The sequence below is a fragment of the Varanus komodoensis genome, unplaced genomic scaffold, assembly GCF_004798865.1.
Source record: "Varanus komodoensis strain SLA01 unplaced genomic scaffold, ASM479886v1 scaffold10, whole genome shotgun sequence".
Classification (NCBI taxonomy): Eukaryota; Metazoa; Chordata; class Lepidosauria; order Squamata; family Varanidae; genus Varanus; species Varanus komodoensis.
Genome location: NW_025335269.1, coordinates 1,832,615 through 1,859,971, shown reverse-complemented (window position 1 = coordinate 1,859,971; position 27,357 = coordinate 1,832,615). Strand labels below are relative to the sequence as shown.

The window sequence follows — 27,357 nt, the reverse complement described above, 5'->3', positions numbered from 1 at the left end:
GTAGTGTGAAGAAGACCCCCTATGCAAGGTCTGGCATTCAGTGATCACACTCCCCCCCCCCCCCGTGATGGTTTCTTCAATTTAAGTCCTACAGGGACCTCAACAGTTCAATTTGGTGTAAAGTGGATTAGAGGAAATCTAACAACTGTTCAGTGCTTCTGAATAGCAATTTATGGGGGGGGCAACTACAGGTGTGCAATCAGAAGGACCACGGATGACTGGCCGGGTTGGGCCCTTGGGCTCGAACTTCAGCTGAGAAACAGTGCATTCTTCAAGGCTATGAAGTAGTACGCATGCGCTAAAAGCCAGCGCGTAAAGGAAAGCGATTCTTTTGACAAGGTCCAGGAGATCGCCGTCGTCAGCATGGCGGCTTTGAGCCCAGCTACCACTTCCCCTCCGACCGCGCCACAAACGCCCTTGCCAGCCGCGCCTTCTGGGGCAGGAACCTCAGTGGCTCGTGGAAAAAAGCGTCCCTCCAGTCCTGGTAACGGCAGCTCTGGGAAGAAGAAGCGGCTGACGACGCCGAGTGGAGGAGGAGGAGCGAGTTTCTTTCAGGTACTCGGTTGCTGGCGCGCGTAGGGGAGGGGGCAGCCCAACAGACTTCGAGATAGAAGTGCGCATGCGTAGACTGGACAGTTCCCCCCCCCCCACGTCGAATCCGCGTTTCGTGAATATGGCCCTCAATATTTTGTATTGGGCTTCAACCCTGAGCGCGCACAGAAATCCTGGTACATTCTTGGCAGCAGTTTATTCGGAACTCAGGAGTAAGTCTCATTGCATTTAGTAAACGTGTATAGGTTTGTGTTGATAGAACAAAGTTCTGGATATCACGTGTGTTCTGGGTTTGAGATAAAGGTGGTTCAGACGCTGAATCCAACATAGTTTTGTGGAAGTCTTTAACGTTTATTTTTCTTTTTTGCATTCAGTGCCCTATCTTGCACGTGGTAGATGAATCGAAGCTACCTCTTGTTTTACACATTGTAACTGGTGTTCAGTTGCCGGTCACAATGGAACAAGCCACATATTTACTTGGATATATGACTCACTTAGAATTATGTTTATCGATATGTTTATTGCAAAAATGGGTAAGATTTACACACAATTTAGTTGGATTTGGGAATTAATATTGAGTGCACAATTAGCTTACCTGGAAAAAAGTAAACATTCCTATTATGCAGGCAGATACGTTGAGACTGAGCAAATATAATGCAAGCTCATTTACTGTTTCAGGAGAACTTTGGGATAGGCAAGATAACTTTCATGGTTAACTTTCTATTGAGGCTTTTGTACAAGACAACTTCATTCCTAGTGAACAAAAACTACAGTCAGCTGGGTAGTTAATTCATGTTATGTGAAATTGTCTCAATTTCGTCCCTGACATCTTCTGCATCTGCAAGACTCTTTTAAGATGATACCCCTTAAAATCCTAGTTCTCGATCTTGTACTGCTTTTGCATCCTTCCTTTAGCTATGTTGCTTCTGAACTCCCTACCCCTTAATTTCTCTGCTTTCTGAGATTTTTCCCCAGTCTTCAGCTAGATTCTGGCAGTTACTCATAGCCCCACAACCTTGAAATTTTAATTCCAGAAAACCAACAGTCTCTTTAGGAAGTTCAGCTATTAATATACTGACTTTATTCAGTTGGAATGTTTGCAAACATTATATATCAGCGCAGCTAATCAGTGTGAATGGCTTTAGTACAACAAATGTAAGATTTATTTACTTGATTTATGCCTTGCCTTTCTACCAAAAATGAATATTTGACCAGTTCATTCAGACTGCAAATCCCCATTTAGAGACTAGGCCTGTATTAACGTCAAACCTCATGGCCATAGCAACTGGCCACATTTTTTTTGGATTTTGCTTTCCCCATTCTGTGCAATTTTGTATCAACTATCCAGATGAAGGATTCTGGAGAAGTCAAAATCCTGCACATTTTTGTACAATTTTGGATGGCCCTAATAAAGATATTGCCCAAACTGGGATTTTGGTCCTAGCTTGAGCAGATGCAAAATTCCAGTAATGAAAAGGAACTTTTCCAAGTATTCTTTCTCAGAAATTAATAAAGATATGCAGGAACCATCTTCCATTGTATAAAGTCATTCTGTCAACTTTCAGAATAACAAGAATGGTCACATTATAAATAGGATGTAATCTAAAGTTGAATAGTCTTTTACAACTATCCCAAAGAGGTTTTGTGAAGATTCAGTCTGAAAGAGTCTGTCCTGGAAGGTTGCAAAGATGTAAGAAAGAACTGCTCTCTAGTTACTTTGCAGTAGGATTACTCCTGGCTTGGGATCAGACATAAACAGATTATAGAATTTTGCCCATCATGTTGATTTAAGACTTTGAGATAGAAAAAAACCCTTTTAATTTTTACTTCCAGAATGTACAGAAAGAGTAGGATTGTCAACGTTAAGAGTAAGATTGCTTGCTATCTAAAAACAGGCTGGTCTGGTCCTTTGCACTTAAAAGTATCTTGATCTGCCAGAATTGGTGCATTTGCCAACTTCTGCAGATCAAGCCATGGGGTGGGAGTAGCAAGGGCCAATTTATTAAAAAGGAAAAAACTCTGAGGCTGAAAACATATTTCAAGGGAGAGCAATCATTCTGACATATAAAAATACAGATCTCCATAATAATAAATCCAGTTAAAGAGGAGGCTTTGATGCATTAAATGAGACTCAGTCCCGAATAGACATTCCTAAGATTGCAGTGGTTTAAACCGCTGTGCTGCTGGGCTGGTAGATCGAAAGGTCGCTGGTTCGAATCTGCACAACGGGGTGAGTTCCCGTTGCTCCATCCCAGCTCCTGCCAACCTTGCAGTTCGAAAGCATGCAAATGCAAGTAGATTAAAAGGTACCACTTTGGTGGGCAGGTAACAGCGTTCCGTGCACTTCGGTGTTTAGTCATGCTAGCCACATGACCACGGAGATTGTCTGCGGACAAATGCTGACTCCCTCGGCCAGGAAACAGAGATGAGCACCGCCCCCTAGAGTCAGGCATGACTGGACTTAATGTCAAGGGGAAACCTTTACCTTTAACCTTTACCTTTATCTAGTCTTAAAAGTAGGCAGCACCTTTAGTGAAGTTCTTTTACTGAACTTCAGTGATATAAAAAATACATATAAGAATAGGTTTTCCTTTGGGTATCCTGGGCTGAGACCTAGGTCACCCAGAAACAAATTGGTCAGTAGTGGAGCTCCTTCAGTATTGGTTATATATGGTTTCTGGTAGCTGATGCCAATCATCTGACTTGGCAGGCTCACAATTAACATCCTGCCTGCTATCAAACCTGTAAAGGCTTTCAAGACTGCCACTACCACAGCAAGTTGATAGAATGGAGACATAAAGCTGGGTGTTATTGGCATAAGGAAAACTAAAGACAGCATGGAACTGTTCATTCACAGCTTGCTCAACCAACTTGGCCAAACATGAGAGATTGGATATCAGTATAATACATGTCTTACTACAATTTGCCAACTAATTGGAATAATTTATTTAATTTTATTTAAAATATTTTTATCCCGTCCTACACGGAAATAATCCCAGGACAGCTTACAATAATAAGAACAATAAATAAACAACATATAATAACAAACAAAAACAAAAAACAAAATGCGACTGTAGATATATTAAAACCAAGGTAAAATTCCTCAGCCCTTAAAATAATGAGTAAATAAAAAGGTTTTTACCTGGCACTGAAAAGAATATAAAGTCGGCGCTGGACAAAACTCTCTGGGGAGCGCATTTCCATAATATCCTCTTGAAATTTTTATTTTATATGACAAAGAGGCCAGCAGTTTGTGTTAGGTCTTCAGTACGAGCCAGGCTGGACAGACATTGAACCAACATACAACAGGGACAAACAGAAACTTATTCTATAAAATCCAACTAGGAGTGAACCTGGCCATCTCTGTTATTGACCCTGAAAAGATGATAGAGTTAGGAACTGCTTGATTTGTACACAGTTGCCATAGGTATTTGGATTTACAGGAACTGTAAATCTGGAGGCACCAGGTTGCATATCCTTTTTGTAATTTATCCAACCATTCCTGCTTTGCTGGAAGTTTGTTCCAATTTTCAGGTTAAAATATTTATTGCACCAAATGTATTGGTATGCCTTTAATGCAACCTGAGTGCTCATCTTAAATCCTGAGCATCTCTTGGAAAAGAAAGAAAAAATAATAATGTTCAGCCAAGCATTGTGTTGAGAAATGAAAGCTTTCCAAGTCGAGTTCAGCAGTACTTAAAAGAGGAGGCCAGGAGAGTCCTGCCAGCGCAGTGGAACTTCCTGTGTCATGCATCTGTTTCCTCCAGGAACTTAATTAAAATGTTACCGGTTTTTCAACTACATTTTAAACTTTCAGAATCTTGCATATTGTTGTACAACTTGCCCAAAGCAACTTTATCCAACCACTGACATAACTAAAGCAATTAATATTTCATGCATTTCATTTAAGTATTTTGTCACACAAAGGTGAAAGATAATGGTTTCAAAGTAAGTCAGTGATGGAACCCTGAAGGACCGCAGCCTTTAAACAAGAGCACCAGAGTTGTTTGCTGTCAGAAAGCCCTACAGAGAACCTAGTAACACTGTCCTTCACAGTCCAGTTGGATGATGGACATTGTAAATAGCCTTTCTTGGACCAAATTGCTGTAAGCTATTTAATATTTTGTCTCTGAGCATTTATTTTAAAAGGGGAATATAGACATCTGAAATGTACTTAAGAAATGGTCAGCTTCTGAATTCTTGAGCAGGGAGAAGCATACTGTTTTTCACCTGTTGTTTTGTTTTGTTTTTCATTTCAACCCAGAAATGTATTTTGTCACATAGACTGATTCCTTTGCAAGTGATCAGGCTTCACTAAAGTTAGCATCTAGCGATAAGGACTTCTCAGTCATTCTCTCAGGTATGTCTTTACAGCACCAGACAGAAGAGACTTTCCCTCAGCTTCCAGATGGAGCCTGCAAGAAAACCCCTTGGCCCTAACAAGACAAAACTATATATAAAAATACAGGGAGGGGGGATTTTGAATTTTGTGGGCATCCAAAAGCAACAAACTGAGTCATGCTTCTATCTCTAATTGGTAGGTTTTATTTTTTTTCCCCTTCTATTCTTTTAAGGGGATGAGAAGACTGCACTCACCACTGAAAATGTCAGTTGGCATTAAAATATGATTTTCTTTTCTTGAGTAATTTCAAGGTGAATTAGTCTTTATTTCTGGGATATAGAAAACCATTTTATCCCCAGCCAAGTTCCTGGTCTGTATCCTAACTGCATACACCATTTTAACGTCTCTTCTTAATTTTGTATATAATGCAGTGTATATTTTTCTCTTGCTTAGGAGTAAAATTGGAGATCTTACAATATTTTGAATAAAATTATTAGGGCTGCCAGGTTAAGTTAAATGATTACAGGGGTTGGAGGTGGCCCATAGGATTCTTGCCTGTAAAAAAGTAATTATCTAGTTTCAATATAGTCTGTAGCCTTAATGAGGATGCAACATACATGGCACAAGAATCAGTAACTTGCTTTGAGTTAATTCATACATCACTAATGCTTTATGATTTGGTTGACTACCTACAGTTAAAAAGGAAATGGTGGTTACTGAAGAAGAACTCTTTTCCATTTTTTCACAAGCCTTTTGTAAAGAAATAATGTAACTGGAGCAGTATGAAATCTTTTGTGAACCAGCAAAAACAACAATTGTGCACCACCTTAAAGACTAATAAATTGACTGTAGCATTAGAAACATGAAGTTGCAGTTCTCAGTCTGCAGCTTCGCAGTTGCAGGTTCATATTTACAGTGCTGGTTGTGGAGGTAGGAGTAAGAACACCAACATTTAAATCATTCACAGATTTAAAAAGCAAGCCAATTAAAATAAACTCAGCCTAACAGACTAAATATCCTCCTAAATCAGAAGCAGGCAAATGAGATCTTAAGGGCCATTTATATTTTGGGGGAAGAAATTCCATAAGCAAGGGACCCCCACTGAAAAGGAACTATCCTTTATGCCAGCTAATCTAGTTGCTGTTAATCTCAAGCAAATAATAGGGTTCCTGTCACACATCTGAATGCTTGAGCATATTCATATGAGTGCAGGCATTTATTAAGTAACTTGGTCCCAAACTGTTCAGGATTTTAAAGGCTAATAACACTCCTTGAACTACATCCAATGTTTCCAAATATTCTGTGCCCACAAGTATTAGGACTGCTGCATTCTGCCTCAGCTAGTAAACTATACTGAACTTCTCAACTATACTGAACTTCTGATCAGTATAGACACCTGCACTTCCACAGATAGCCCCAAACCTAGACATTTCCCCCAAATGCAAACTTAAGTCTTTCAGTTTGGACCATCCCAGATGGGGTGAGCTCTATCCAGATTTCTCAGCACAACATTTCTTTTTCAGGATTAAGTTTCAGCTTGTTTTTTCACCCTTGCCAATTATCTACTTAGGAATGGCATTGTCTCCTAGGATCAGTAGGTTAAAACACCATGTGGAGCTATGTGTTACCAGCATATTAATCAGACTTTAGCCCAAAGTCCTGCATTACTTCAATCAACAGCTTCATGTAGGTATTGAAATAAATAGGGGCCTGTCGTGTGGCACCTAATCCGTAGGGCGGAACAGAAACTTCCCACAGGAACACTGACTGGGTAAACCCCACCAAGCCATGGTGGGCAGCTCTGGCCAGGTGACCCAGAAGGATACTATGGTTGATGTTTTCACGGTCCGCTGAGACGTTCAGAAGAATTAGCAGAGTTACACTCCCCCCATCTATTTTCAGAAATCCACCTGAATGATTAAGGCTTTTCCCATACAACAACCAGGCTGAATGCCAGACTGGAATTGATCTGAAGGGGAAGAGGGAATGAGTAGGATACCGCAGGTTCGGGCCCAGTGCTCTTCAACATTTTTATGAATGATTTGGAAAGTACAGGAAATGCTTATTGAATTTGGAGATAACACAAAATTGGATGCGATAGCTAATATGCTGGAAGACAGAAACAAAATTCAAAGTGATCTTGGTAGGTTGGAGCACAGGACTGAAAACAACCAAATGAAATTTAATAGGGACAAATGGCAAGGTCTGCACCTAGGAGAAAGAAACAAAATTTGTTGTGACAAGGTGGGGGATACTTGGCTCAACAGTATTATAGGTGAGAAGGTTCTTGGAATTATTGTAGAGTGCAAGCTGAATATGAATCAACAGTACGATGTGGCTTCAAAAAGACGGTTTTTGGGCTATGGGGCAGTATAGAAGTGTAATAGATAAAATATTTTGGGCTGCTTTAATAGAAGTAACAAAGCCCTATAAGGCAACACTGAAAGGACTGGGCATGCTTAGCCTGGAGAAGAGAAGACTTAAGGGGAAACAGTATATCATAGAAGTGAGTACACCCCTCACATTTTGTAAATATTTTATTATATCTTTTCATGTGACAGCCCTGAAGAAATGACACTTTGCTACAATGTAAAGTAGTGAGTATACAGCTTGTAAAACAGTGTAAATTTGCTGTCCCCTCAAAATAACTCAACACACAGCCATTAATGTCTAAACTGCTGGCAACAAAAGTGAGTACACCCCTAAGTGAAATTGGGCATTATTAGCCATTTTCCCTCCCCAGGGTCATGTGACTCGTTAGTGTTACAAGGTCTCAGGTGTGAATGGGGAGCAAGTGTGTTAAATTTGGTGTTATCACTCTCATTCTCTCATACTGGTCACTGGAAGTTCAATATGGCACCTCCTGACAAAAAACTCTCTGAGGATTTGAAAAAAAGAATTGTTGCTCTACATAAAGATGGCCTAGGCTATAAGAAGATTGCCAAGACCCTGAAACTGAGCTGCAGCACGGTGGCCAAGACCATACAGCAGTTTAACAGGACAGGTTCCACTCAGAACAGGCCTCGCCATGGTCGACTGAAGAAGTTGAGTGCACGTGCTCAGCGTCACATCCAGAGGTTGGCTTTGGGAAATAGACGTATGAGTGCTGTCAGCATTGCTGCAGAGGTTGAAGGGGTGGTGGGTCAGCCTGTCAGTGTTCAGACCATACGCCGCACACTGCATCAAATTGGTCTGCAGGGCTGTCGTCCCAAAAGGAAGCCTCGTCTAAAGATGATGCACAAGAAAGCCCACAAACAGTTTGCTGAAGACAAGCAGACTAAGGGCATGGATTAGTGGAACCATGTCCTGTGGTCTGATGAGACCAAGATAAAATTATTTGGTTCAGATGGGGTCAAACGTGTGTGGCGACAACCAGGTGAGGAGTACAAAGACAAGTGTGTCTTGCCTACAGTTAAGCATGGTGGTGGGAGTGTCATGGTCTGGGGCTGCATGAGTGCTGCCGGCACTGGGGAGCTACAGTTCACTGAGGGAACCATGAATGCCAACATGTACTGTGACATACTGAAGCAGAACATGATCCCCTCCCTTCGGAGCCTGGGCCGCAGGGCAGTATTCCAACATGAAAATGACTCCAAACACACCTCCAAGATGACCACTGCCTTGCTAAAGAAGCTGAGGGTAAAGGTGATGGACTGGTCAAGCATGTCTCCAGACCTAAACCCTATCGAGCATCTGTGGGGCATCCTGAAATGGAAGGTGGAGGAGCGCAAAGTCTCTAACATCCACCAGCTCCGTTATGTCATCATGAAGGAGTGGAAGAGGACTCCAGTGACAACCTATGAAGCTCTGGTGAACTCCAAGAGGGTTAAGACAGTGCTAGAAAATAATGGTGGCCACATAAAATATTGACACTTTGGGCCCAATTTGGACAGTTTCACTTAGGGGTGTACTCACTTTTGTTGCCAGTGGTTTAGACATTGATGGGTGTGTGTTGAGTTATTTTGAGGGACAGCGAATTTACACTGTTATACAAGCTGTATACTCACTACTTTACATTGTAGCAAAGTGTCATTTCTTCAGGGTTGTCACATGAAAAGATATAATAAAATATTTACAAAATGTGAGGGGAGTACTCACTTCTGTGATATATTGTATATGATAGCATTCTTTAAGTACTTGAAAAGCTGTCACACACAGGGAGAGCAGGATCTCTTCTTGACCATCCCAGAGTGCAGGACATAGTATAATGGGCTTAAGTTACAGGTAGCTGGAGACCAGCTGAACATAAGGAAAAACTTCCTGGCTGTTAGAGCAATGCCACAGCAGAATCAATTACCTAGGGAAGTTGTGAGCTCTCTCACACTGGAGACACTGAAGATGCAGCCAAACAGCTGTCTGTTAGAGATGATTTCAGTTAGAGCCATTTGTTGAGCAAGGGGTTGAACATGCTGATTTTATTGGCCCCTTCCAACTCCATCTGCAGGATCTTGCTTAGGAATGGGACATTAGATAGAGGATGGTAATGATCACCACTTTTTTAAGGCAGCCGGCACTATGCCTCCACTCAAGAAAGGCCTCACTGCTTCATACAACCAGCTCACATCTGGCAGATTTCATTCAGATCCAAAGAGGAAGTGGTAGGCCCCTACTTACCAAGCAGCTTGTTCACAATCTCAGGTTGCGCAACATGAAAAATACCCAACACAGCTGGGTCATATGGAGTTCTGGCTGCCTCCTCTTTGATTCTGAAAAAAACCATGGTGTCCATGTTAGAATGCAAGTTATTTTTATCTGGGAAATGCAGTGCAAATTGGTCACCCTAACTGATTGTCTGGGCTTCACCACACTAAAGATGATTGTTAGCTAGGAATTCCCATCCTAACCCAACCACAGCTGGATCCATGAAAGCTTACGACATAATAAATTTAGTATGCTAAGTGCCACAGGACTCTCTCTCTGTGTTTGTGTGTTTTACAAATATAAACAATTTGAAATAACTTATTTCAAGCAAATCCATAAATTCCTTTTATGCAAATAACAATGTCAGTTTGGCAATGCTGAATTCATATGCTAAATCTGGTTACCCATCACCATTTAGTAATTATTGAATATTGAAATTATTGAATAAAAGAGTTAAATTTGTAATTTCAGCACACATTAAGACTTCAGGTGCTTGTACACTCCTTTTGTATACTATGATGCCGTGTCTTCTTTCCTGGCTTGAAGCATTAGCCCCTGAACTCAGAGGTTTGCAATCATCCTGTGAAGGGTGGAATGAGCAGAGCAGATGTTCTTTGCCTTCCAGTTGTACCCTACATTTTGACAAGATGAAGTCAGACCACTGTCATTGACCTTGGATCTGGTAATCTGAAGTATCCTATGGCCCCTCAGATGCTTTTTAGGAACCATAGGATTACTCCCTAATAAATATTTTATAGAGGAAAACATTTGTAAACCCTATGAAATATAAGGAACAGCAGAAGATCTGCAACTTCTCTATGCAAAGATCCAAAATGTCAAAACAGTTAAATCTTGGTTAATATTTCAGATTAAATCAGCAGAGCTTTTCATTCCACCAGCCAAAGGAATGTATTGTTTCTGTGTCTTAATTTTTTTTAAAATATTCTCCCACCAAATAACCATAAAGAGTTGACAACTGATGGCTGTAGTACTGATACTAGGAATACTGGTTTGGACAGACCAATGATCTAGCATCCTCTAAGATCTTCAGATGTTTATAAGATTTGCACTCCTTGACAAAACTCATATCACAGAGTCAACTTGGAAAACCAGTATTGTCCTCAGGGAAATGGAGATGTTGGGTATGTCACATGTTGGGCTTGGAACAGCCATTGGTTATCCTATAATAATTTTGTTCACATAAAGTATTTCCTTGTTGAGCAGTTGTGCCATGAACAGCTGTACTACAGAGATGTTATTTCCTGAAGAGCATTTATCTGCACTTCTTAAGGGACAGTGTTCCATCTTCCCATTCTGCTGGGATCAGATTTAGGAAACTTAGGAACATGGTTTTAGGTGTAAAATAAGATTTCCTGAGCATTTAATCTTTCATTTAAAACCAAAGTAGTTTTTGAGCTTATGTGGCTACAGATATATTCTTAAAGTGTCTGTGGGACAATGTTTGCTTTGATCTCACTGACAAAATTTACAGTGTTTGTGAAGAACACATTTAGGTACTTCAAACTCCCTGCAATCTAACCTATGTATGCTTAATCTGAAGTCACACTATGTCCACATGTACAAGCCTATAACCAAGTATCTGAGAGTATGATCCATTGAATCCAATGGATATTACTTTTGTGTTGACATGTGTAGGATCATACCGTTACTTTCAGGTAAGAATTCTAAGTTGAATAGGGTAGGGGTAAGGAGAGATAGTGTTCTACCATACATTGTAGTTTTTTTTCATGTCACCTGCCCAGTAAAGTGAATATCTCCAAAGTGCCATAAGATAACAACCTCTGAATTCACTGCAGTCTTCAATTTGTTCATATGTTCAAAGGACAAATCAAGGAAGATTTTAAAATGTCAGTATCCTCTGGCAAGGTCAAAGGTCATTTACTCAGCTAAGAAACTGACACCATTGGTTGATAAGATATACATCAAGTGTGGGCAGGAGGTAATTCACTGCATACTCATTGGTCTCTGGAAGACTTGTAAAAGGGTCAGTGAGGGTTTCTGATTCCTAATTGTCTAACAATAGCAACAGCTAAAACCCCATTTCTTCTCAAATTGGCATTGGGGGAAAAAAAGAATACTTGTGGGGAAACCTGAATGAATATATCCATTAAAAGACTTCTGAGCTTGATTCTGGCACTGCACCACTATTTTGCACCTGGCTATTAAGGGAGAAGAATGTACACAATCTGATATTTAAAAACAAATATATAAAAATGAACATTTGAACTTATTCAAACAGTGAGAGATGTCGGAGTAGACATCTTCAAGAAATACAATTCTCAGGAACCATGAGATAGCGGAACAGGTATTAATTAAAGAAAAGTTTATTAATCAAGGACTGTGTTAGTCAAAGACTGGTTTCTTCTAAAATTCTCACAGAAGCACTCATGATTTTTGTATGATACATTGTGATTCATTCATAATATAGGTAGGTCTTCCCTTAAAGATTTGTAAACTTTCTATTAACTGATTTTTCTAACTTGTAGTTAACACTTCCATTAGTATCTACTGAAAGAGGTAACTGTATACAAATCATTCTACTGTATTGATAAACATATTAGTGGGAAATCAACTTTCAACTGGGTCATATTGCATTAATGGACTAATTCTGTAGGAAGCTAACATAGCTTGTGTCTTTTGTTACTGGTAGCTGTAACATGCTTAATCCATAGCTTACAGCCACTTAGCTTTCCTACAGTCTAGCTTAATAAAAGCTGGTGATAAAAGCCTGTGAAAGAGCATATTCCTGTGCTTGACTCTGAAGGGGGAAGAGAAATTACCTCCTGTGCCACATTTGTAGGTTGTTGGTGTGATCTTCAAATCTGGACGCTTTGGGTTATTTGTGGGTTAAAGCAACTCAAAAGTAACTTACAATTTGTTCTTCTGATTAACACACAACTGAAGTGCCCATATTTGGAGATCAGGCTACCAGTCTTTGAATGTGATATTCATAGTGTGAGGCTATAAACCAAATGTGGCTCACATGCAGCACCATCCTGCAAATTGTGAGTTCATTTAGACACCATTACATGACTATATTACATTACATGAATCACCACAATTGTATGCTTATGCAAAACAAAACAGGACAAGAAATACAGAATTCTGAGCCAAGTAATTTGTTTTGAGTACAAAACCTGAAAGGACCTCATATTCCTGTTAAACAAAAATCTATTTATTGTAATGAAGATTCCTTCCTTTCAACAATATAATTTAGGGTGGCCAGGGGGTGATTTTGTTGTTGCTCCTATTAAAAGATTAGAAGTAAGAAATCCTTGTCAATCTTTTATAAATCACCTAGAAAACTACCAATGCAACTGGAGGTACCTCCTCCTTTCCTGTCCTAATGCTTAATAAACAATCTGAGCTATCATATAGGTTCATGTAAGAGAAAATGTCTGCTACTTTATTTCAGATATGTTAAGTTGAGCAGGATCCTTGCTTTTTCTAGCTGTTTCAAGTCAAAAGGCAGTCTTATAAATATTGGTATTGTGCCCAGCAAATTCTCATAAAGTAGTAAAGGCAGAAATGTTGAACTTACATCAAGAAGATACCCTGCAGTTCAAAACTCCATTATTAACAACTTCTGGATGTAAGAGACATTCTGCAGATGTTTCAAGAGACCTCTGTTAAAATGTTGACTCTTTTCTCTGGGCAGCCTAAGAATACTTTTGTTCTAAATGCTCCCTACACCATAGCAAACTTGGATAGAGGGAGAATGTGTGATTTTAGGTTGCCACTGTGTACACTGGAGCCAGGAAATGATAAATGAGCACTTCCAAATGTTGCTGGTTATATAACACAGCCCTAATTAAAAACGAAGGCTCAAAGGAGCTTTGTGAAACCTGGAACTCTTAATTTTGGTTCCATTAGCAGAAGTATGCACTCAATGGGCCTTGTTGCATTCCAGAATTCTACATTCAAAGTAAAGCTAGACTGTTGGCTGAGTGGTGCATAGCTGGAACAAGCAAAGCTCTTGCAACGACAGAGCCTGAAATTGTGGTCCTGCATCTACAACGAAGTGAAGCTTATTCTTTCTCAGTAAATGAACTTCACAGGGGCTGTCACCCAAACAGTAGCAATACAAGGCATAGCAACAACTCTTAGAGATGTTCTAAGTTGTTCTCAAACATTTCAGATTTTGTTAGGAAAAAATGACAGTAGCCTTTTAATTTGCAGAGAGGTATAAGGAAAAGTGTATAGATACTTAATGGACAAGTAAAAACTAATATTTTCACAAAGGATGATTTGGTAAGCATTTGGTACTTAATTTTCTTTAAAAGGATTGATAGATTCATTTAATTTGAACAAATTAGGGTACTTTGTCTAGATTTTCACTGTGATTGTCTTTGATTCATATTGATATGAACAAACAACCTGGCACACCAAAATTAAGAAGATACTTTGCTTCATTACTTTGTCTCCATGTCAGAAAAAGCTTCACCTTCTTAATTCCATATATTTGGCAGTATCTAATACTGCTACTGTGCTCCCACCATTTTTGTTTGCTAGCAAGACCCACTCCTTGTGCAACAGGAACTAAAAGATCTGACAATCCTCTTGGAAACAAGCTCATTTCTAGATTGCTCCAGCTCAGTAGTGTTCCCTTCTGCAAGCTGAACTTACCTGCCTTGTTCAAACAAATTACCATTTTGGTAATTTTTGATAGCTACAGAATCACCAGTTTCCTGTTTCGCTAGTAGAGGGCTGGCTAGCAAGCAAGCAGTTCTGGATACTGTTGTGTCGGTGCTATTAAAGGCACAGGAAAGACAGAAGAAAATTGTAGCAGTCACAGCGAACAGTTATAGAAGTAAGTGATTTTAGACTCGACTTAAAGTCTTATGCTGCTATCCCCAGATCTTTAGATGGTTATGTGTATTAATTCATGTCAAATCTAATAAGCCAGACTTGCTGCATTTGGAAGCTTTACTCATTCTGTTGGGTGTGGCTTCTGTTCTAAAGTCTCTCCCTGATGGTACCACTGTTGGTAGATAAGTACAGTTAGTTATGGATTAGAAAGGCTGCTGAAGTTCACTATTCTGTGCAGCCTTCGCAGGTGGAGAAGGAAGCCCAGTTTTCCTGAAAGCATACTTTCAGTAGCACCAAGTGTTAACGTTTCCCCAGTACTGAGAAAGGGAAAATGAGGTTCTTGCCTCTTATTTCTACTAAAGATAAGGTTTCCAACTTTCCCATCAGCCTCTGTAGTTGCATTATTAATAGCAGCATGATGTGCTCACATTTATTTATTTAGAGCATTTTTATGCCGCCCCCTTCGCAAAAAGCCTCGCTTATACCAAGCTATAATGTGTATTTCCGTGTGTAAAGAAAACATTTTTATTATAATTTAATGTAAAAGGTGCTTAAAGTCATGAATGGTTATGTTGGGTGCTGTGGATAACTTGACCTTAACTTGAAATGAAACATGAAGTAAAACTGTATATAATTAGACCTCAAACATCTGCAAAGGTTACAAAAAGACACCTTGGTTACAATTGCTAAAGAGGCCACAGCTTTGGCAGTTAACAGTGAAAGTGAATGTCCCAATATTTATACCCATCAGGAACATCAGAAAGGGACTAAACTGATTGGTTCTGTGAGGTTCACTGTAAAAGAAACTGTATTGGTACTTGAGCAAAGATGAATTGAAGGAAGTATGTAAAGTGGTCACATGAGGCTGTGATCAGCAGAAAATTAAAAGGCTAGATGCAGTTTTGTCAGCGTTAATTGGAGCTGGAACTAGGTAGAAAAGAGCCTGAGAAAGCAAAAAAGAAAAAGGGAGCAGGAGGTAGAGTCGAAAAGTAGAAGGCTATGAGCTTTAATGGAAGACTCATCTCCTGGAGAAGATCTAGGACAGGCAGGAAGGCAGCAGCTGCTAATAAGACAGTTCTAAAGAGTTGTGTTTAAGGAAGCAGAGTGGCTTTTGCAAGAAAACTGTTGAAAACCTGAGTCTTCACTTATGTTTCTCACCAGGACAAAAGTGCTCCATAAGAATGGTCTTGCTTACTGCTCAATGTGCATAGGGCTCATGAGGGATGGAGGAAGGGCTGGACTTCAGAGATGATTTCAGTCTTGAACCCTTTTCTGTATTATGAATGCTGACTGGCTAGAGATGTGCATGTAATTAGGTTCTTGATTTAAATGAAAGCAGTAAAAGGCTACTTTTGTATGTGTTTAGCAATGTAATATAATAATAATGTAATGTAACAATGATAACTCCTTTGTGAGCTATAGCAACCCTATGAATAAAAGCCCTCCAAACTGCCCTGTGCATGACAGCTCCATTCAGCTCTTCCAGGTTGGAGGCTCTGGCTTCCTTTATGGATTCAGTCAATCTCATATTTGGTCTTCCCTTTCATCTTCTGCCTTTGACTTTCCTAACATGATTGTCTTCTCCAGTGATTCTTGCCTTCTCAAGAGGGGTCTAAAGTATGACAGTCCAAGTTTCGTCGTTTTTGCTTCAAGGGAAAGCTCTGGCTTGTTTTGAGCTAGGACCCACTTGTTTGTCTTTCTCTTGATCCAGGGTATTTGCAAAGCTCTCTTCCAACACCATGTTTCAAATATGACAGTTTTCTTTCTGTCAGCTTTTTTCACTGCCCAGCTTTCACGTCTGTACATTGTAACTGGAAATAAGTGTGGATGATCTTGACCGTCCCTAGTGAAACACTTGATGATCTCTAGTTCATTCATTGTTGCCCTTCCAAGTCTCAGTCATTTTCAAATTTCTTGACTGTAGTCTCTCTTTGAATTGATGACTGAGCCTCGAGGTATGTGAAATCTTTCACAATTTCAATTTCTTTAGTATTAACAATAAAGTTCCATAATTCTTCTTGGACATGCTTTTTGTTGCAGTCCTGCTTTTGTACTTTCTTAATTTGGTTTTATTGGGAATCATTTCAAGTCATTGCTGCTTTCTTCCAGGAGTGTGGTGTCATCTACATACCTTAAATTAGTGATGTTTCTTCTGCCAATTTTCACTCCTTTAGCAACTATGCCAAGTGAGTATGAGGCAGAACAGTTAAATTGTAACATTTTAATCTCACAACAATGTATTTTGTGATCTTTAAAATCCCATTTGTACATATATTAACCTGTACAATCATTTAATTCTTGTTTGTGGATGAACTTCACACCTATGCTTTATCAATCAGGCTACTACAGAAAAAGTAAAAAGGGAAATGTCAGATGGTAAAGGAACATCTTTCCATGCTGCAAATAAGGAGAGGATGGGAGTTGAGAGTGTGTGTAGATTGCCTAACACCACTCAGGAAGAACAAAGCTAGATGTTATAGCAGTCATCTATACCCCCCCCCCCGCCGCCAGTTCTTAACAGCCTTTGCAACAGAACAGTGACTGTGGAGGAGTGCTCAATTCTTTCTTACTCAAATGCTAGTCTCCCTCCCTGCAGCAGGTACGAAAGATTCATAGGAAAAATATCCCTCCAGCCCGCCTGGCCTGTTGTCCTGCTGCCTTTTTTTTTTTTTTTTTTTGCCTCCTATTAGTTCTTTTCCATTTTAAAAAAATAAATCAAGATAATAGAATCAGACCAACTAAACTTGCAATCCTATGCCCACCCAGCTCTACTGCATTCAGAAGGGCTGACTTCTGAATATTGCCTGTGCTGTAAATCCCATTGAACTCAGTGGGACTTACTTTTGAGTGAACAGACTGTGTACCAACTCTAAAGCAACCAGGTAGTTTTTCCTTCTCACTTACAGCCAGAAACTCCTGAAATTACTTTCCTGTATTTCTTTAACTTAACTCTACTGTTACTTGGATTACTTGTTACTACTGTTACTTGTTAAATGGGTTTAGGACTAATAATAACTGTAAGGAAACAAGTGTAAATTATTTGTATGAAGAGCCTGTAAGAGGTGGAATAAATATTGGTGTGTGTGTGTCGGGGGGTGCATGCCAGGAAGATTTCTGTGAAAATTTTTGTTTACTTACATGGAGTTTTCCTTCAGTCTCAACATTATCTGTTTTTCCAGAGCAGCAGTGCAGAGGCAACAAATGAAAATAAAACCATAACTACTGATGCTGGTACAGGACCAGTAGAAACTTCAACCAAATCATTGCCTTTTAAGGCTCCAAGCTTCATTGTAAGTATTTTTACAAACTTAACACAGTATCACTACCTTGCTAATTTTGGAGGCTTTCAGGTCTGGGTCTATATTTAGTGGTTTTCCATCTTTCATTCTTGCTCTCACTCTGTACCTCTGATTTTTCTTCTCTTTTTCTGATTTTTTCTCTCTGCTCTTATGTGTTACTTCTACTGTTGTTTATGGTATTTATATCCTGCTTTTCTAGCCCATTATTGGGGAAATAAGTAGATGGGAAATTTGTGCAACAACAGTAGCTCTTTTGAGAATGAGCCACAATAAGGGTTGTGGGAACCAGTAATTCTCCTTCCTGGAGATTCAGGAAGGTGTTGCAAAGGTGGAGGGCATGGACCAGTGTCAGTTCCTCACATAATACTAAAAGGATTACATTGCCAAGTAGAAGATATTGTCGTCCTCTCTCTATCCCTTTGGTACACTTATTTGGTTTGCATTTTTGTTCTTTTTTGGTGTTTCTGAGTTATGCAAATAGTCTCCTCCTTTGCCTTACTATTACCCCCACCCCCATTTGTCCTTTACAACTGTGCACAAATTATTCTTTATGTAGTATCACCGTGTCAGTTTCTTTGTACGTTATCTACTCTGCTTAGGTGTCCTGTTAAGAGCTGGAATGGATGAAGAAGGACTACATGTATCTGAATCTGCACACTTGTGAAGATTTAAAAAATCACCTCATCCATCTGCCCCATCCAAACTTGTGCCAAAACTTTCTGGAATTGGGAAAATTCCCTGCATTTCAGTAATTACTATCACTTACTGGAATGGAAGCACTGTGGAATCCCATTCAGTTCAAATAGAATGAAATTCCCAGCATTATCCATCCCTAAATGGGTAGGCAACATACTACCTGTAGGCACCAGTGTGCTTGCAATAGTGCCCTCTTACTTTTTAAACAAATTAACACATTTTCTTAATGACAGTTGGATTTGTTGAGAAAGAGGTTCCTATTGGTGCTGAAAATTGGGTTTACAGAAGTTGTTGAGCCTGAGCTCCAACACCCCAAGATTTTGCCTTGCACAGAGTCTTTCATGCAGGCCACTTGTCCTTTGTCAAACTTCTGGTCACAACCATTTTGTGGTGGTAGCCAAGACAGTTTTTCAGATTACTAAATGTACCCACCATAGATCATAAAGGTTGTGTGTCTTTGCTGTACAAAAATATGCAAGTCTCAGTCTGTTACCTCACATCCTCTTGATTATCAGTCTCCATTAACAACTCCCCGGGATGTGGTGCAACTAGGGCTTCCTATCTTCTTCAAATCCTGGCAGCCTAATTTACATACTATGCAAATGTTTGTAATTCACTCTAATTAATTATAGACCTTTTCTAATTATTCATGGTGCAAAATTTCAAGAGGTCCCATGTTGTAAGTTATGCTGGGATTCAATCATGGAAGTCTGAAAATTGCTCTAGATCCCTGATAGCCAACTAGTGTGGCAACCTTCCACCTAAAGGTGTTGTTGTAGCAGTATCACCACCATTTTCTTTTTCAAGTGTAATTGTTTTGAAAAGAAGAAAAAAATGGACATATATGGGAAAGAAAACCTCAAAATGCTACAGGCTGGGGTTGAAGGTTGTGAATTTGTTTCTAATATCTGGATTAAAAGGATTGAGTTATACCAGTTTTAGTCCTGCTTTGAGTAGATGCATTGAAATGAGTTTGCTCTGGGTTAAAGTAGGAGTAACATTAAATACAGCCCATTATTTAATTATTTTATCACCTGGTAGAACATGCAAAACTGACGGCAAAAGAAGAAGGGGACAGCAGATGAGGTGGAGAGATGGAGTCACTGAAACAGTTGGTGTGAGCTTAAGTGGACTCTGGAGGATGGTGGAGGACAGGAAGGCCTGGAGGAGTGTTGTCCATGGGGTCGCGATGGGTCAGACACGACTTCGCAAGTAGCAAGCAAGCAAGAACATGCAGGATGTGATAGCATTTTTAGTACCATTTGATGGTTAATGCCACAATGTAGTGCTTTTCGGGTTGTGAGCACGTAATATAAATACAGCAGCTGGTGATTCCACATTTTCTTGGAAGTAGCCCCTCAGTAAAATCAGTGGGAACATAGAGTGGATTACAGAGTCTGTCCTTCAAAATTAAGTTGCTAAAAAGCATTCCTCATCTGTTCCCTTACAGTGCAATCATAGGCATGTCACTTGAAAAGGAAGTCTGATTGAATGATACGGGATTCAGTCCCAGGACGGATGCATAGAGGATTGCAGACTTAGGCTATCATAGCTGCCACCTTCTGCTTTCAAGCATTAATTTATAAGATATTCATATCTCTCTAATCTCTCTGTAGAGCCTTGTGAGAGTTTTGAGATAAGGAGATATGGCAGCTTGTTGTTGTTATTTAATGAATTTATATGCCACCACAATAGTCTATATCTGGACTTTCTGCACAGCTCACATATAAAAACACAGCATTCTAAAATCAATAGCATTAAATCAACATATTCAAAACATATTAACAACATAATCAAAATATAGAAAATAATACAATAAAATTAAAATATAATATAAATAATTAAACAATATAAACTAAAATCCATTGTTAAAATAACTAGAGAAAAGGTGAATCTTTGTGCGGCACTGAAATGTTAGCAGCATCAGCACCAGGCACACCCCTCTAAAAAGCCTATTCCAGAGGTGGCGTGCAATTGCCAAGAAGGCCCTTTTTCACTTAATTATTAAGTGGTAAGACTACCTTTCCATGTTTAAGCTTTTAACAAAACCTTAAGAGTTGAATCCTTTTTACTATATGGGAAAAGTACAGTAACATTTTATGTAGTATGATTCTGGCTAGATACCAGGAAAAATTTCCTGACTGTTAGAGCAGTATGACAATGGAACCAATGGCCAAGGGAGGTTGTGGGCTCTCCCACACTAGAGCCATTCAAGTTGCAACTGGACAGCCATCTGAGAGGGAATTTGCACTGAGTAGTTATTTATTTATTTATTTAAACAATGTCTATGCCGCCCCATTCGCAAAAAGCGTCAGGGCGGCTTACAACATAAAAGGAAAGGAAAGGAAGTTATAAGGAAAATGTGCTGCATTTGTCAAATGTTTAATAGATGTATGGAAACAACTTGCCAGTAGTCACTTTAGAAACCCAGTATTGCCTAGGCATAAATCCCCATTCAGCCATGGAGCATACTGGGTAACTTTTGGCCAGACAGCAGGCTCTCATTCTATCCTACTCAAAGAGTTATTGTGAGGAGAAAATGGAGAGGCAGATTGGATAAGCTGCCTTGGGTTTCTTGCAGAAAGAAGGTGGGGCTGTAAACATATTAAATAATTATAATGTAGCAGTAGAGCAAAAAGAAGAAAAGAAACAAGAAAAAAGAAACCTTGCTGAATGTATTTATACTGCATTTGTTTGTAAATGTACTTTTTAACCATTCCAGCATTCTGGCATTGGTGGAGCTGCAGCTGGCAAGAAGAACAGGACCTGGAAAAACCTGAAACAAATCCTTGCATCAGAAAGGGCATTGCCGTGGCAATTAAATGATCCAAGCTGTAAGCTGCCTTGATGCTATGTGTATATTTATAAATTCAAGCTCCTTGAAATTATATTTCAATTGGTTTATTTGTATGAGATACACTGTGGCCTTCAGCCACAGAAGGTGGGCAGAGACTTTCACAACTGAAAGGAACATGAATGATGTGGCATGGCATTGCTCTCTGAATCTTGTATACAAGTAAGAAATGTGAACACAAATGAGAACAAGCCCTGGGTTTGGGTAGACAACTTGATGCTTTCCATCTGTTTTGCTGCTGGTTTTCCTGCTTATGAGATTTGTAGTCTAAAACATCTGGAATGGACTCGGTTGACTATGCATGGCATATAGGACTGTAGCCTAGGGCTGTGCATTTAAGGAGATGATCAATAGTGCTGGAAAAAACATCTTCGATAAGAATGCTAATAGCAGACAAACTTCCCTAATAGGGCAAGCAAGGAATGTCAGGCTGTGTCTGGACCAGCCATTCTTAAAGAGTCAAGTCAACTTTGACAAATTTCTAGCGGGACTGTCCAATGCATATTGATACAGGAAGATATCATTTGCTAAAATGATATGAGTCCAAATAGGACCAAACCAAATAAAATGCAGGCTAAAGGCACATGATATGATACTGAAACATTTGCACTACTGATACAACTTTAGCCAGAGTACTATTCAAGCCGATTAATTTCGTTTTCAAAATGTGATTCTTCAGTTCCATATTATTGTTTTTATTATTATTGTATTTATTTAAAATTATGACCCTTTTCTTTAAGAAATAAACTTATAGCTGGCCTGGATGCTAGTGTGACTATTGGGATCACCATAGGTGTCTGCTGATGTAGAACCTGGGCAGAGTAACTTGCAATGCAGTGGCTTCAACTCACAATGTGAATTGTTCCTACTGATGCAGTGGGTGGTGGTGCATGGGCAGAATTAGCCATGAGTGTGCAAATTCACCATGGTGATAGTACCATCTACACCAGACAAAGTAATTGTGGCCTGCCTCATATTTTAGACTACAACTTCGTGACTGCAGTTGGAGGCCAAAACATCTGAAGGGCCACAAGTTGCTCACCCCTGATCTGAACTATCTTCCAGTGTAAAATATGGGGCCTTTAATTTTAAATCCAGCAGCTTCATTAAGAATAAAGGATTAAAGTGTCAGTTGAAGAGATGAGTTGTATTCAATTTTGAACCCTATGTCCAGAAATAAATTTTCTAGTTTTCACACTCTGGTATTAACAGCACATGCAATGTGTTCCTATAATATTTTATAAACATCTGCTGATGTCATATCTCCTACATTCTTTAGTTTCAAGACATAAATTTGCATATATTTAAATAGTTGTTAAAAAGCAACTAGTTGAAAGAAAGAAAAGCAACTGTCCAAGCCATTGTTCAGATGATATTAGTGTCACAAATGATTATTAAAAGGAACTGATCAGAACTGGAATTGTTTCAGCCATAAAATGTTGTTTACGAAGTGCAGCTGAGGAGAAAGGAGTTATGCAGGCACAAAAAAGATTTGTGGCCAATATATATAGTGAAATTAAGGGCATGTTGAATTCTTGGAACTTGAGGCACTGTGGCTGTAGAAAAGTTTGCTTGTGGTACAGTTTGCTCTTATTCTCTAAACAGCTCCAGAGAGCAGTTGTGCCAGCCTCTCATTTAAACATTTGCACAACTTTCTATGTTATTGACTTAAAATGGCATGTACTTAAAGATTTATCTGATTTTAAAAGATTATAGTTTTCTCCTTGCCCTACCCCCACCCCAGATTATAACATATTAATCTTGAGGAAAGTTTTGTTTTGTCTTAACATATGGTGGGCACAGTGATGGAGAGCACTCCATTTCAACCAACTAGTTGCCTTCACTTAGATTTCAATTTCAGATCTGTAGGATAAACTAAGAAAATTTAGTGAGAATGCTTCCTCTGATCTAGCAAGAGAAATCTGCACCAGCAACAAATGCAAATGCAAATGCAGGTGAACATCTGGATGTGTTTCCCAACGTGTGTTGCAATGCTAATCTGAATTCTATGGAACTGGCTTGATGTGTCTTTCATTATCCATGTCTGGGGCCACCAGTTGTTACATGTGCCTAATTGCCCAGAACTACAGCTAAATCAGCTTGCTTATTATCTTTCTGTCTTACTTCTAGCAGCAGTAGTAGTTGTTATTATTTAGTACAATCCCCATGGGTGGCGTTTTTACACGATAACAACAAAAAGTCAGACTCCTGCCCAAAGGAACTCACAAACCAAAACATAGGAAGGCAATCGAAGGAGGAAGAATGAAAGTTCACTTAGGCTTTGTTCTTGTAGTTGATGTAAGCAAGAAGTGAAACTAATGGCTATGTAGAAAGGGGTTTAAGAAGTAGCCTGAAGTAAGGCAGATGGCATCATGCCATTGTTTTGGGAAGAAATTCCAGACAAAGAAAAAAGGAAAAGTTATTTGAGAATGTTCAGTCCTATGCATTAACTAATTCAAAGAGTTAAATAGGGCATACTCCCAGATTAGTAGATATGGGACTGCATCCTGAGAGCTGCCGTGGTGTAGTGGTTGGACTGGGACTTGAAAGTTCTAGGTTCTAGTCTTCACTTGTCCATGAAGTTCACTGGTTGACTTGGAGACAGTAGCTGATTGTCTCCCTAAGCTAAATCACAAGGTTGTTATGAGGATAAAATAGAGAGAAGGATCGTGTATGCTACCTGGGCTCCTTGGAGGGGAAAAAAGTAAATAATTGTAACAAATTAATAAAACAAGATGATTCTGTATCGCTGAGAGCAAAGGAGGAAGGGGAATGAGTGAGGATGTACTAGGATGGCTATTGAAGAATAATATTGGGAGGCATGGCTTTGAGGGTACAAGTGAGGTGTTTCTGCTGCATCTGGGAATGGACAAAAAGGCAGTGTAGGGTTTTTAGGAGAGGCATCTTGTGGCCAGACACCACACTTTTAGCAAACACCCAATATATGTTCATAATTTGAATAACTAGTATTTGAACTGGTGCTTACTGATTTCATAAGCAGGTATACAGCACTGGAACATGAATTGTTTATGTTTGTACCTAATCAGAATAGCTCCTTTCTGTTTGTACGTAGTCAGAATGACCAGTGCATGCTGGTTGGTAATGGTATTGCCAGTGAGAACATGTAGAATGTCCTGCCATTGCTATCATTAGCCTTTGACCTCATCCTGATTAATGTTCTGCATTGTGAAGGAATGGGAATTAGACTTGTGTCAGGCCAGAGTCCCAGCAGCTTGCAAATTAAGAACATGATAATAAAGAAAGATAATGGATAATGATTATGGATTTAATACTATTTTTTCTCTTTCTGGCACACCTCAAGATTTCAGTATTGATGCTCCTCCTTCCTTTAAACCAGCCAAGAAATACTCTGATATTTCAGGACTTCCTGTAAGTATTTGTTTATGTTTCTAGTTCTCTGTGGGCTTCAACCTGCACTGCTCCAAACCTCTGTACTAAAGGAGGATCTGTACTAAAGGAGGATCTGTACTAAAGGAGGGTCCTTGCTAGCAGTAGTTCTCGGATTGAGTTCTGGGGAACTCTGGGGTCCTTCAGAATACTCACTGGGTCCTTTCACACTTTGTAGTGGCAAATCAAGGATTAAACAACTGAAATTTACCTGAAATTATCTCATTCAGAGAGCCAGTGTGATGTAGTAGTTAACAACTGGGACTCAGGCAATCTTGGTTCTAGTACCCAGTCATTCATGGAGCCAACTGGGTGACTTTGGCCCAGTCATAGTCTCTCAGCCTAACCTTACAGGGTTGTTGTTGTAGGGATAAGATTGAGAGCAGCAGGAGGAGAATGATGTAAGCTGCTTTGCATTCTTTAAAAGAAAAGGTCAGGATATAGACCTAATAAATACATAAAAATAAATAAATAAATTAGTTGTAAGTTAAGTGTGTGTTGTTTAATCCACAAACAGCCCATAGTATCTGGTATTATCTTGCATGCAGCACACACCCTGGTAAATTATAGGTTCATTAACCCATGATTCGGCACCATTATGTGCAAAATGAATGAAAGAGAAGATTGTAATAGTGGTGGTCTTCTTTGAAAGACACTTTACCTCCCTGCCTCTGCCAATCTTGACATTTTAAATGTAGCCACAGCATAACATTGACCATATCATGGAAGCACAGTGTGAGCTGATACATTTCCATGTTCTGTTGACTTCTGGTATACCTTTCCATTCCCTGAAGGTAAAAATAAAGCTGTGGAAACCATTGCTTTGTAGGTTTCTAGGATTGTGATTTTAAACAAAATCATCCCCAAGTTATAGGCCCAAGTTACAAGCTGACTTGATCCATACTGAAATTGCTGCCTAGAAGAGCACAACCCCTTTCTCTTACCAACCCACCAAAACTGGCAGAATGGTGTTTAACAGGTGTGAATATGTTTGATGTCTTTTTCCTCATCTGATTGAAAACTGGAAAATTCAAAAGGTTAGTTGCCAAGTAGGAACCAGTTCTGAGTCACTCTAATAAGGGCCTTCCGAATGTTAGGTATGCTAATTCCATGCATATGATATCAGTCCCTGTGCTGACTGCTACTAGTTCAGGCACAGGTAGGGGCCCAGCTCAAGGCACAGTTCAGAAGAGTAATGAGGGAACTGAACCAAATATCTGGAAAGTGACAGGCAAGAGCATGATTTGAAGGGGGAAAGTTGAGTTCAGGTGGATGGTACCTAACCTTTCCACTGCCTACCCTTTTCCAGCTGAATGCACTAGGCACATGTTTGCTGCAAGTGGGAGAGAAATGACAGAGTGAGCCTAGTGTAAGAGAAAAGTAATTCAGGCAAGGATTAAGTACCTCTCCCCTGCTCACTACTCTGGCTTTTTTGAGCAAATTCAGGTTCCTGTTGTGCTACTAATTTTTTGCTACTCAGCACATCTTTCTTAAGGTACATTTTTAGGTGTCGTGTGTAATTCCTTCCCTGCAAGAGCAAATGAAGCCCAGGAGTGAGGAGGTTAATCAGTTTTACAGAAACCTGTTGTTTCTTCAGGCAGGCATATACTGCTTCAGTTGCAGGTTAAGGTTATTGATTAGCTAATTAAATAGCTTTTTGTAGGTCTATCCCTAAAATGTTAATTTTTGCATACTGAAAAGTGTGTTTTCAGATTCTTCCACTCATATGTGTTCCTCTTTTAGGCAAACTATACTGACCCACAGAGCAAACTGAGATTTAGTACCATTGAGGAATTTGCCTACATTCGGATGCTTCCATCAGATGTTGTTATGGGTTATCTCACTCTCAGGAAAGCAACAACTGTTGTTCCCTAAGAAGAAGAAGAAGAAGCCAAACCATTTCTAAAAAGTGGTTCCCAGGAATGACGACACAGGATGGTTGTATATATAGTAGATATACATTGTTAATAAAATTCAGTTTTGATTAACCCAAAAATATTCTTATACAATTATTACAATACTGTAATATAATACAAAATAAAGAAAATACAAAATATAAAGAAAAATAAAACAAATTAATCTGCACTTACCCTTGAAAACCTGCATGGCTGGTGTGAGGGAGTCAAGTGAGAGGAGGGTTCTTGAATAGGATGACTTTCACTAGTACTAATGGAATCACTGCTATCTGTTGGCTCAATGGAATTTTTTTGTGCAACTTTAACAAGGAACCTATCCAATGACACTTGCTTTTGCCTCCTTTTTACAGAAATGTGACATTGCATTGTCGTCAAACATATTCATTGCTTACACTGCTACAGCCTTATTCAGGTGGTCCTTTTCTACAAAATTTTGCATTGTTTCCCACATTGTACACCTCTCCCTAATCTCATTTGAAGTGAAGGATTCCTCCACCTTTTTCTCCTGATTTCTGCCAAACACCGCAGCCTGAGACTGAGCATCTGAGCATGGGAGACTATCACCCACAATCCCGTAGCAAGAGAGAGAGAGAACCATTGGCTCAGTTGTGATCATGTGATGTTTGGCATCACATACAAGATATTGCAAGATAATGCTTATTCATCAAGTTAAAATTTCTTAGAAATGTTTGCTTGTCTTGCGGAACACTCACAGAACAAGTTACTCTCAATCCAAGGTTTTACTGTATCTTGTGTAACTCTGTCTTCTCATGAGGGAAAGGAATGGGTTCATATTTTCTTCTTCTCTTGAATCAGAAA

At 39.4% G+C, this 27,357-nt stretch overlaps 1 protein-coding gene across 1 annotated transcript; it reads left to right on the top strand.

Annotated features, from left to right (window-relative positions):
* The first annotated feature begins 329 nt into the window (after window positions 1-329).
* On the top strand, window positions 330-26,618 carry INO80C (INO80 complex subunit C). Its single transcript, XM_044452508.1, has 5 exons — window positions 330-555; window positions 17,545-17,655; window positions 21,083-21,194; window positions 24,537-24,604; window positions 26,366-26,618. The coding sequence occupies exons 1-5, from the start codon at window positions 364-366 to the stop codon at window positions 26,495-26,497; spliced, it is 615 nt and encodes a 204-aa protein (XP_044308443.1). The 5' UTR covers window positions 330-363; the 3' UTR covers window positions 26,498-26,618.
* The last annotated feature ends 739 nt before the right edge of the window (window positions 26,619-27,357 follow it).

What these genes read in the sequence shown, in the direction of transcription:
- INO80C (XM_044452508.1), top strand. Translation starts at nt 364, where the DNA reads ATGGCGGCTTTGAGCCCAGCTACCACTTCCCCTCCGACCGCGCCACAA. An exon ending in GAGGAGCGAGTTTCTTTCAG is followed by an intron (nt 556 to 17,544) that starts GTACTCGGTTGC and finishes CTGTTTTTCCAG; the next exon opens with AGCAGCAGTGCAGAGGCAAC. An exon ending in TTAAGGCTCCAAGCTTCATT is followed by an intron (nt 17,656 to 21,082) that starts GTAAGTATTTTT and finishes TAACCATTCCAG; the next exon opens with CATTCTGGCATTGGTGGAGC.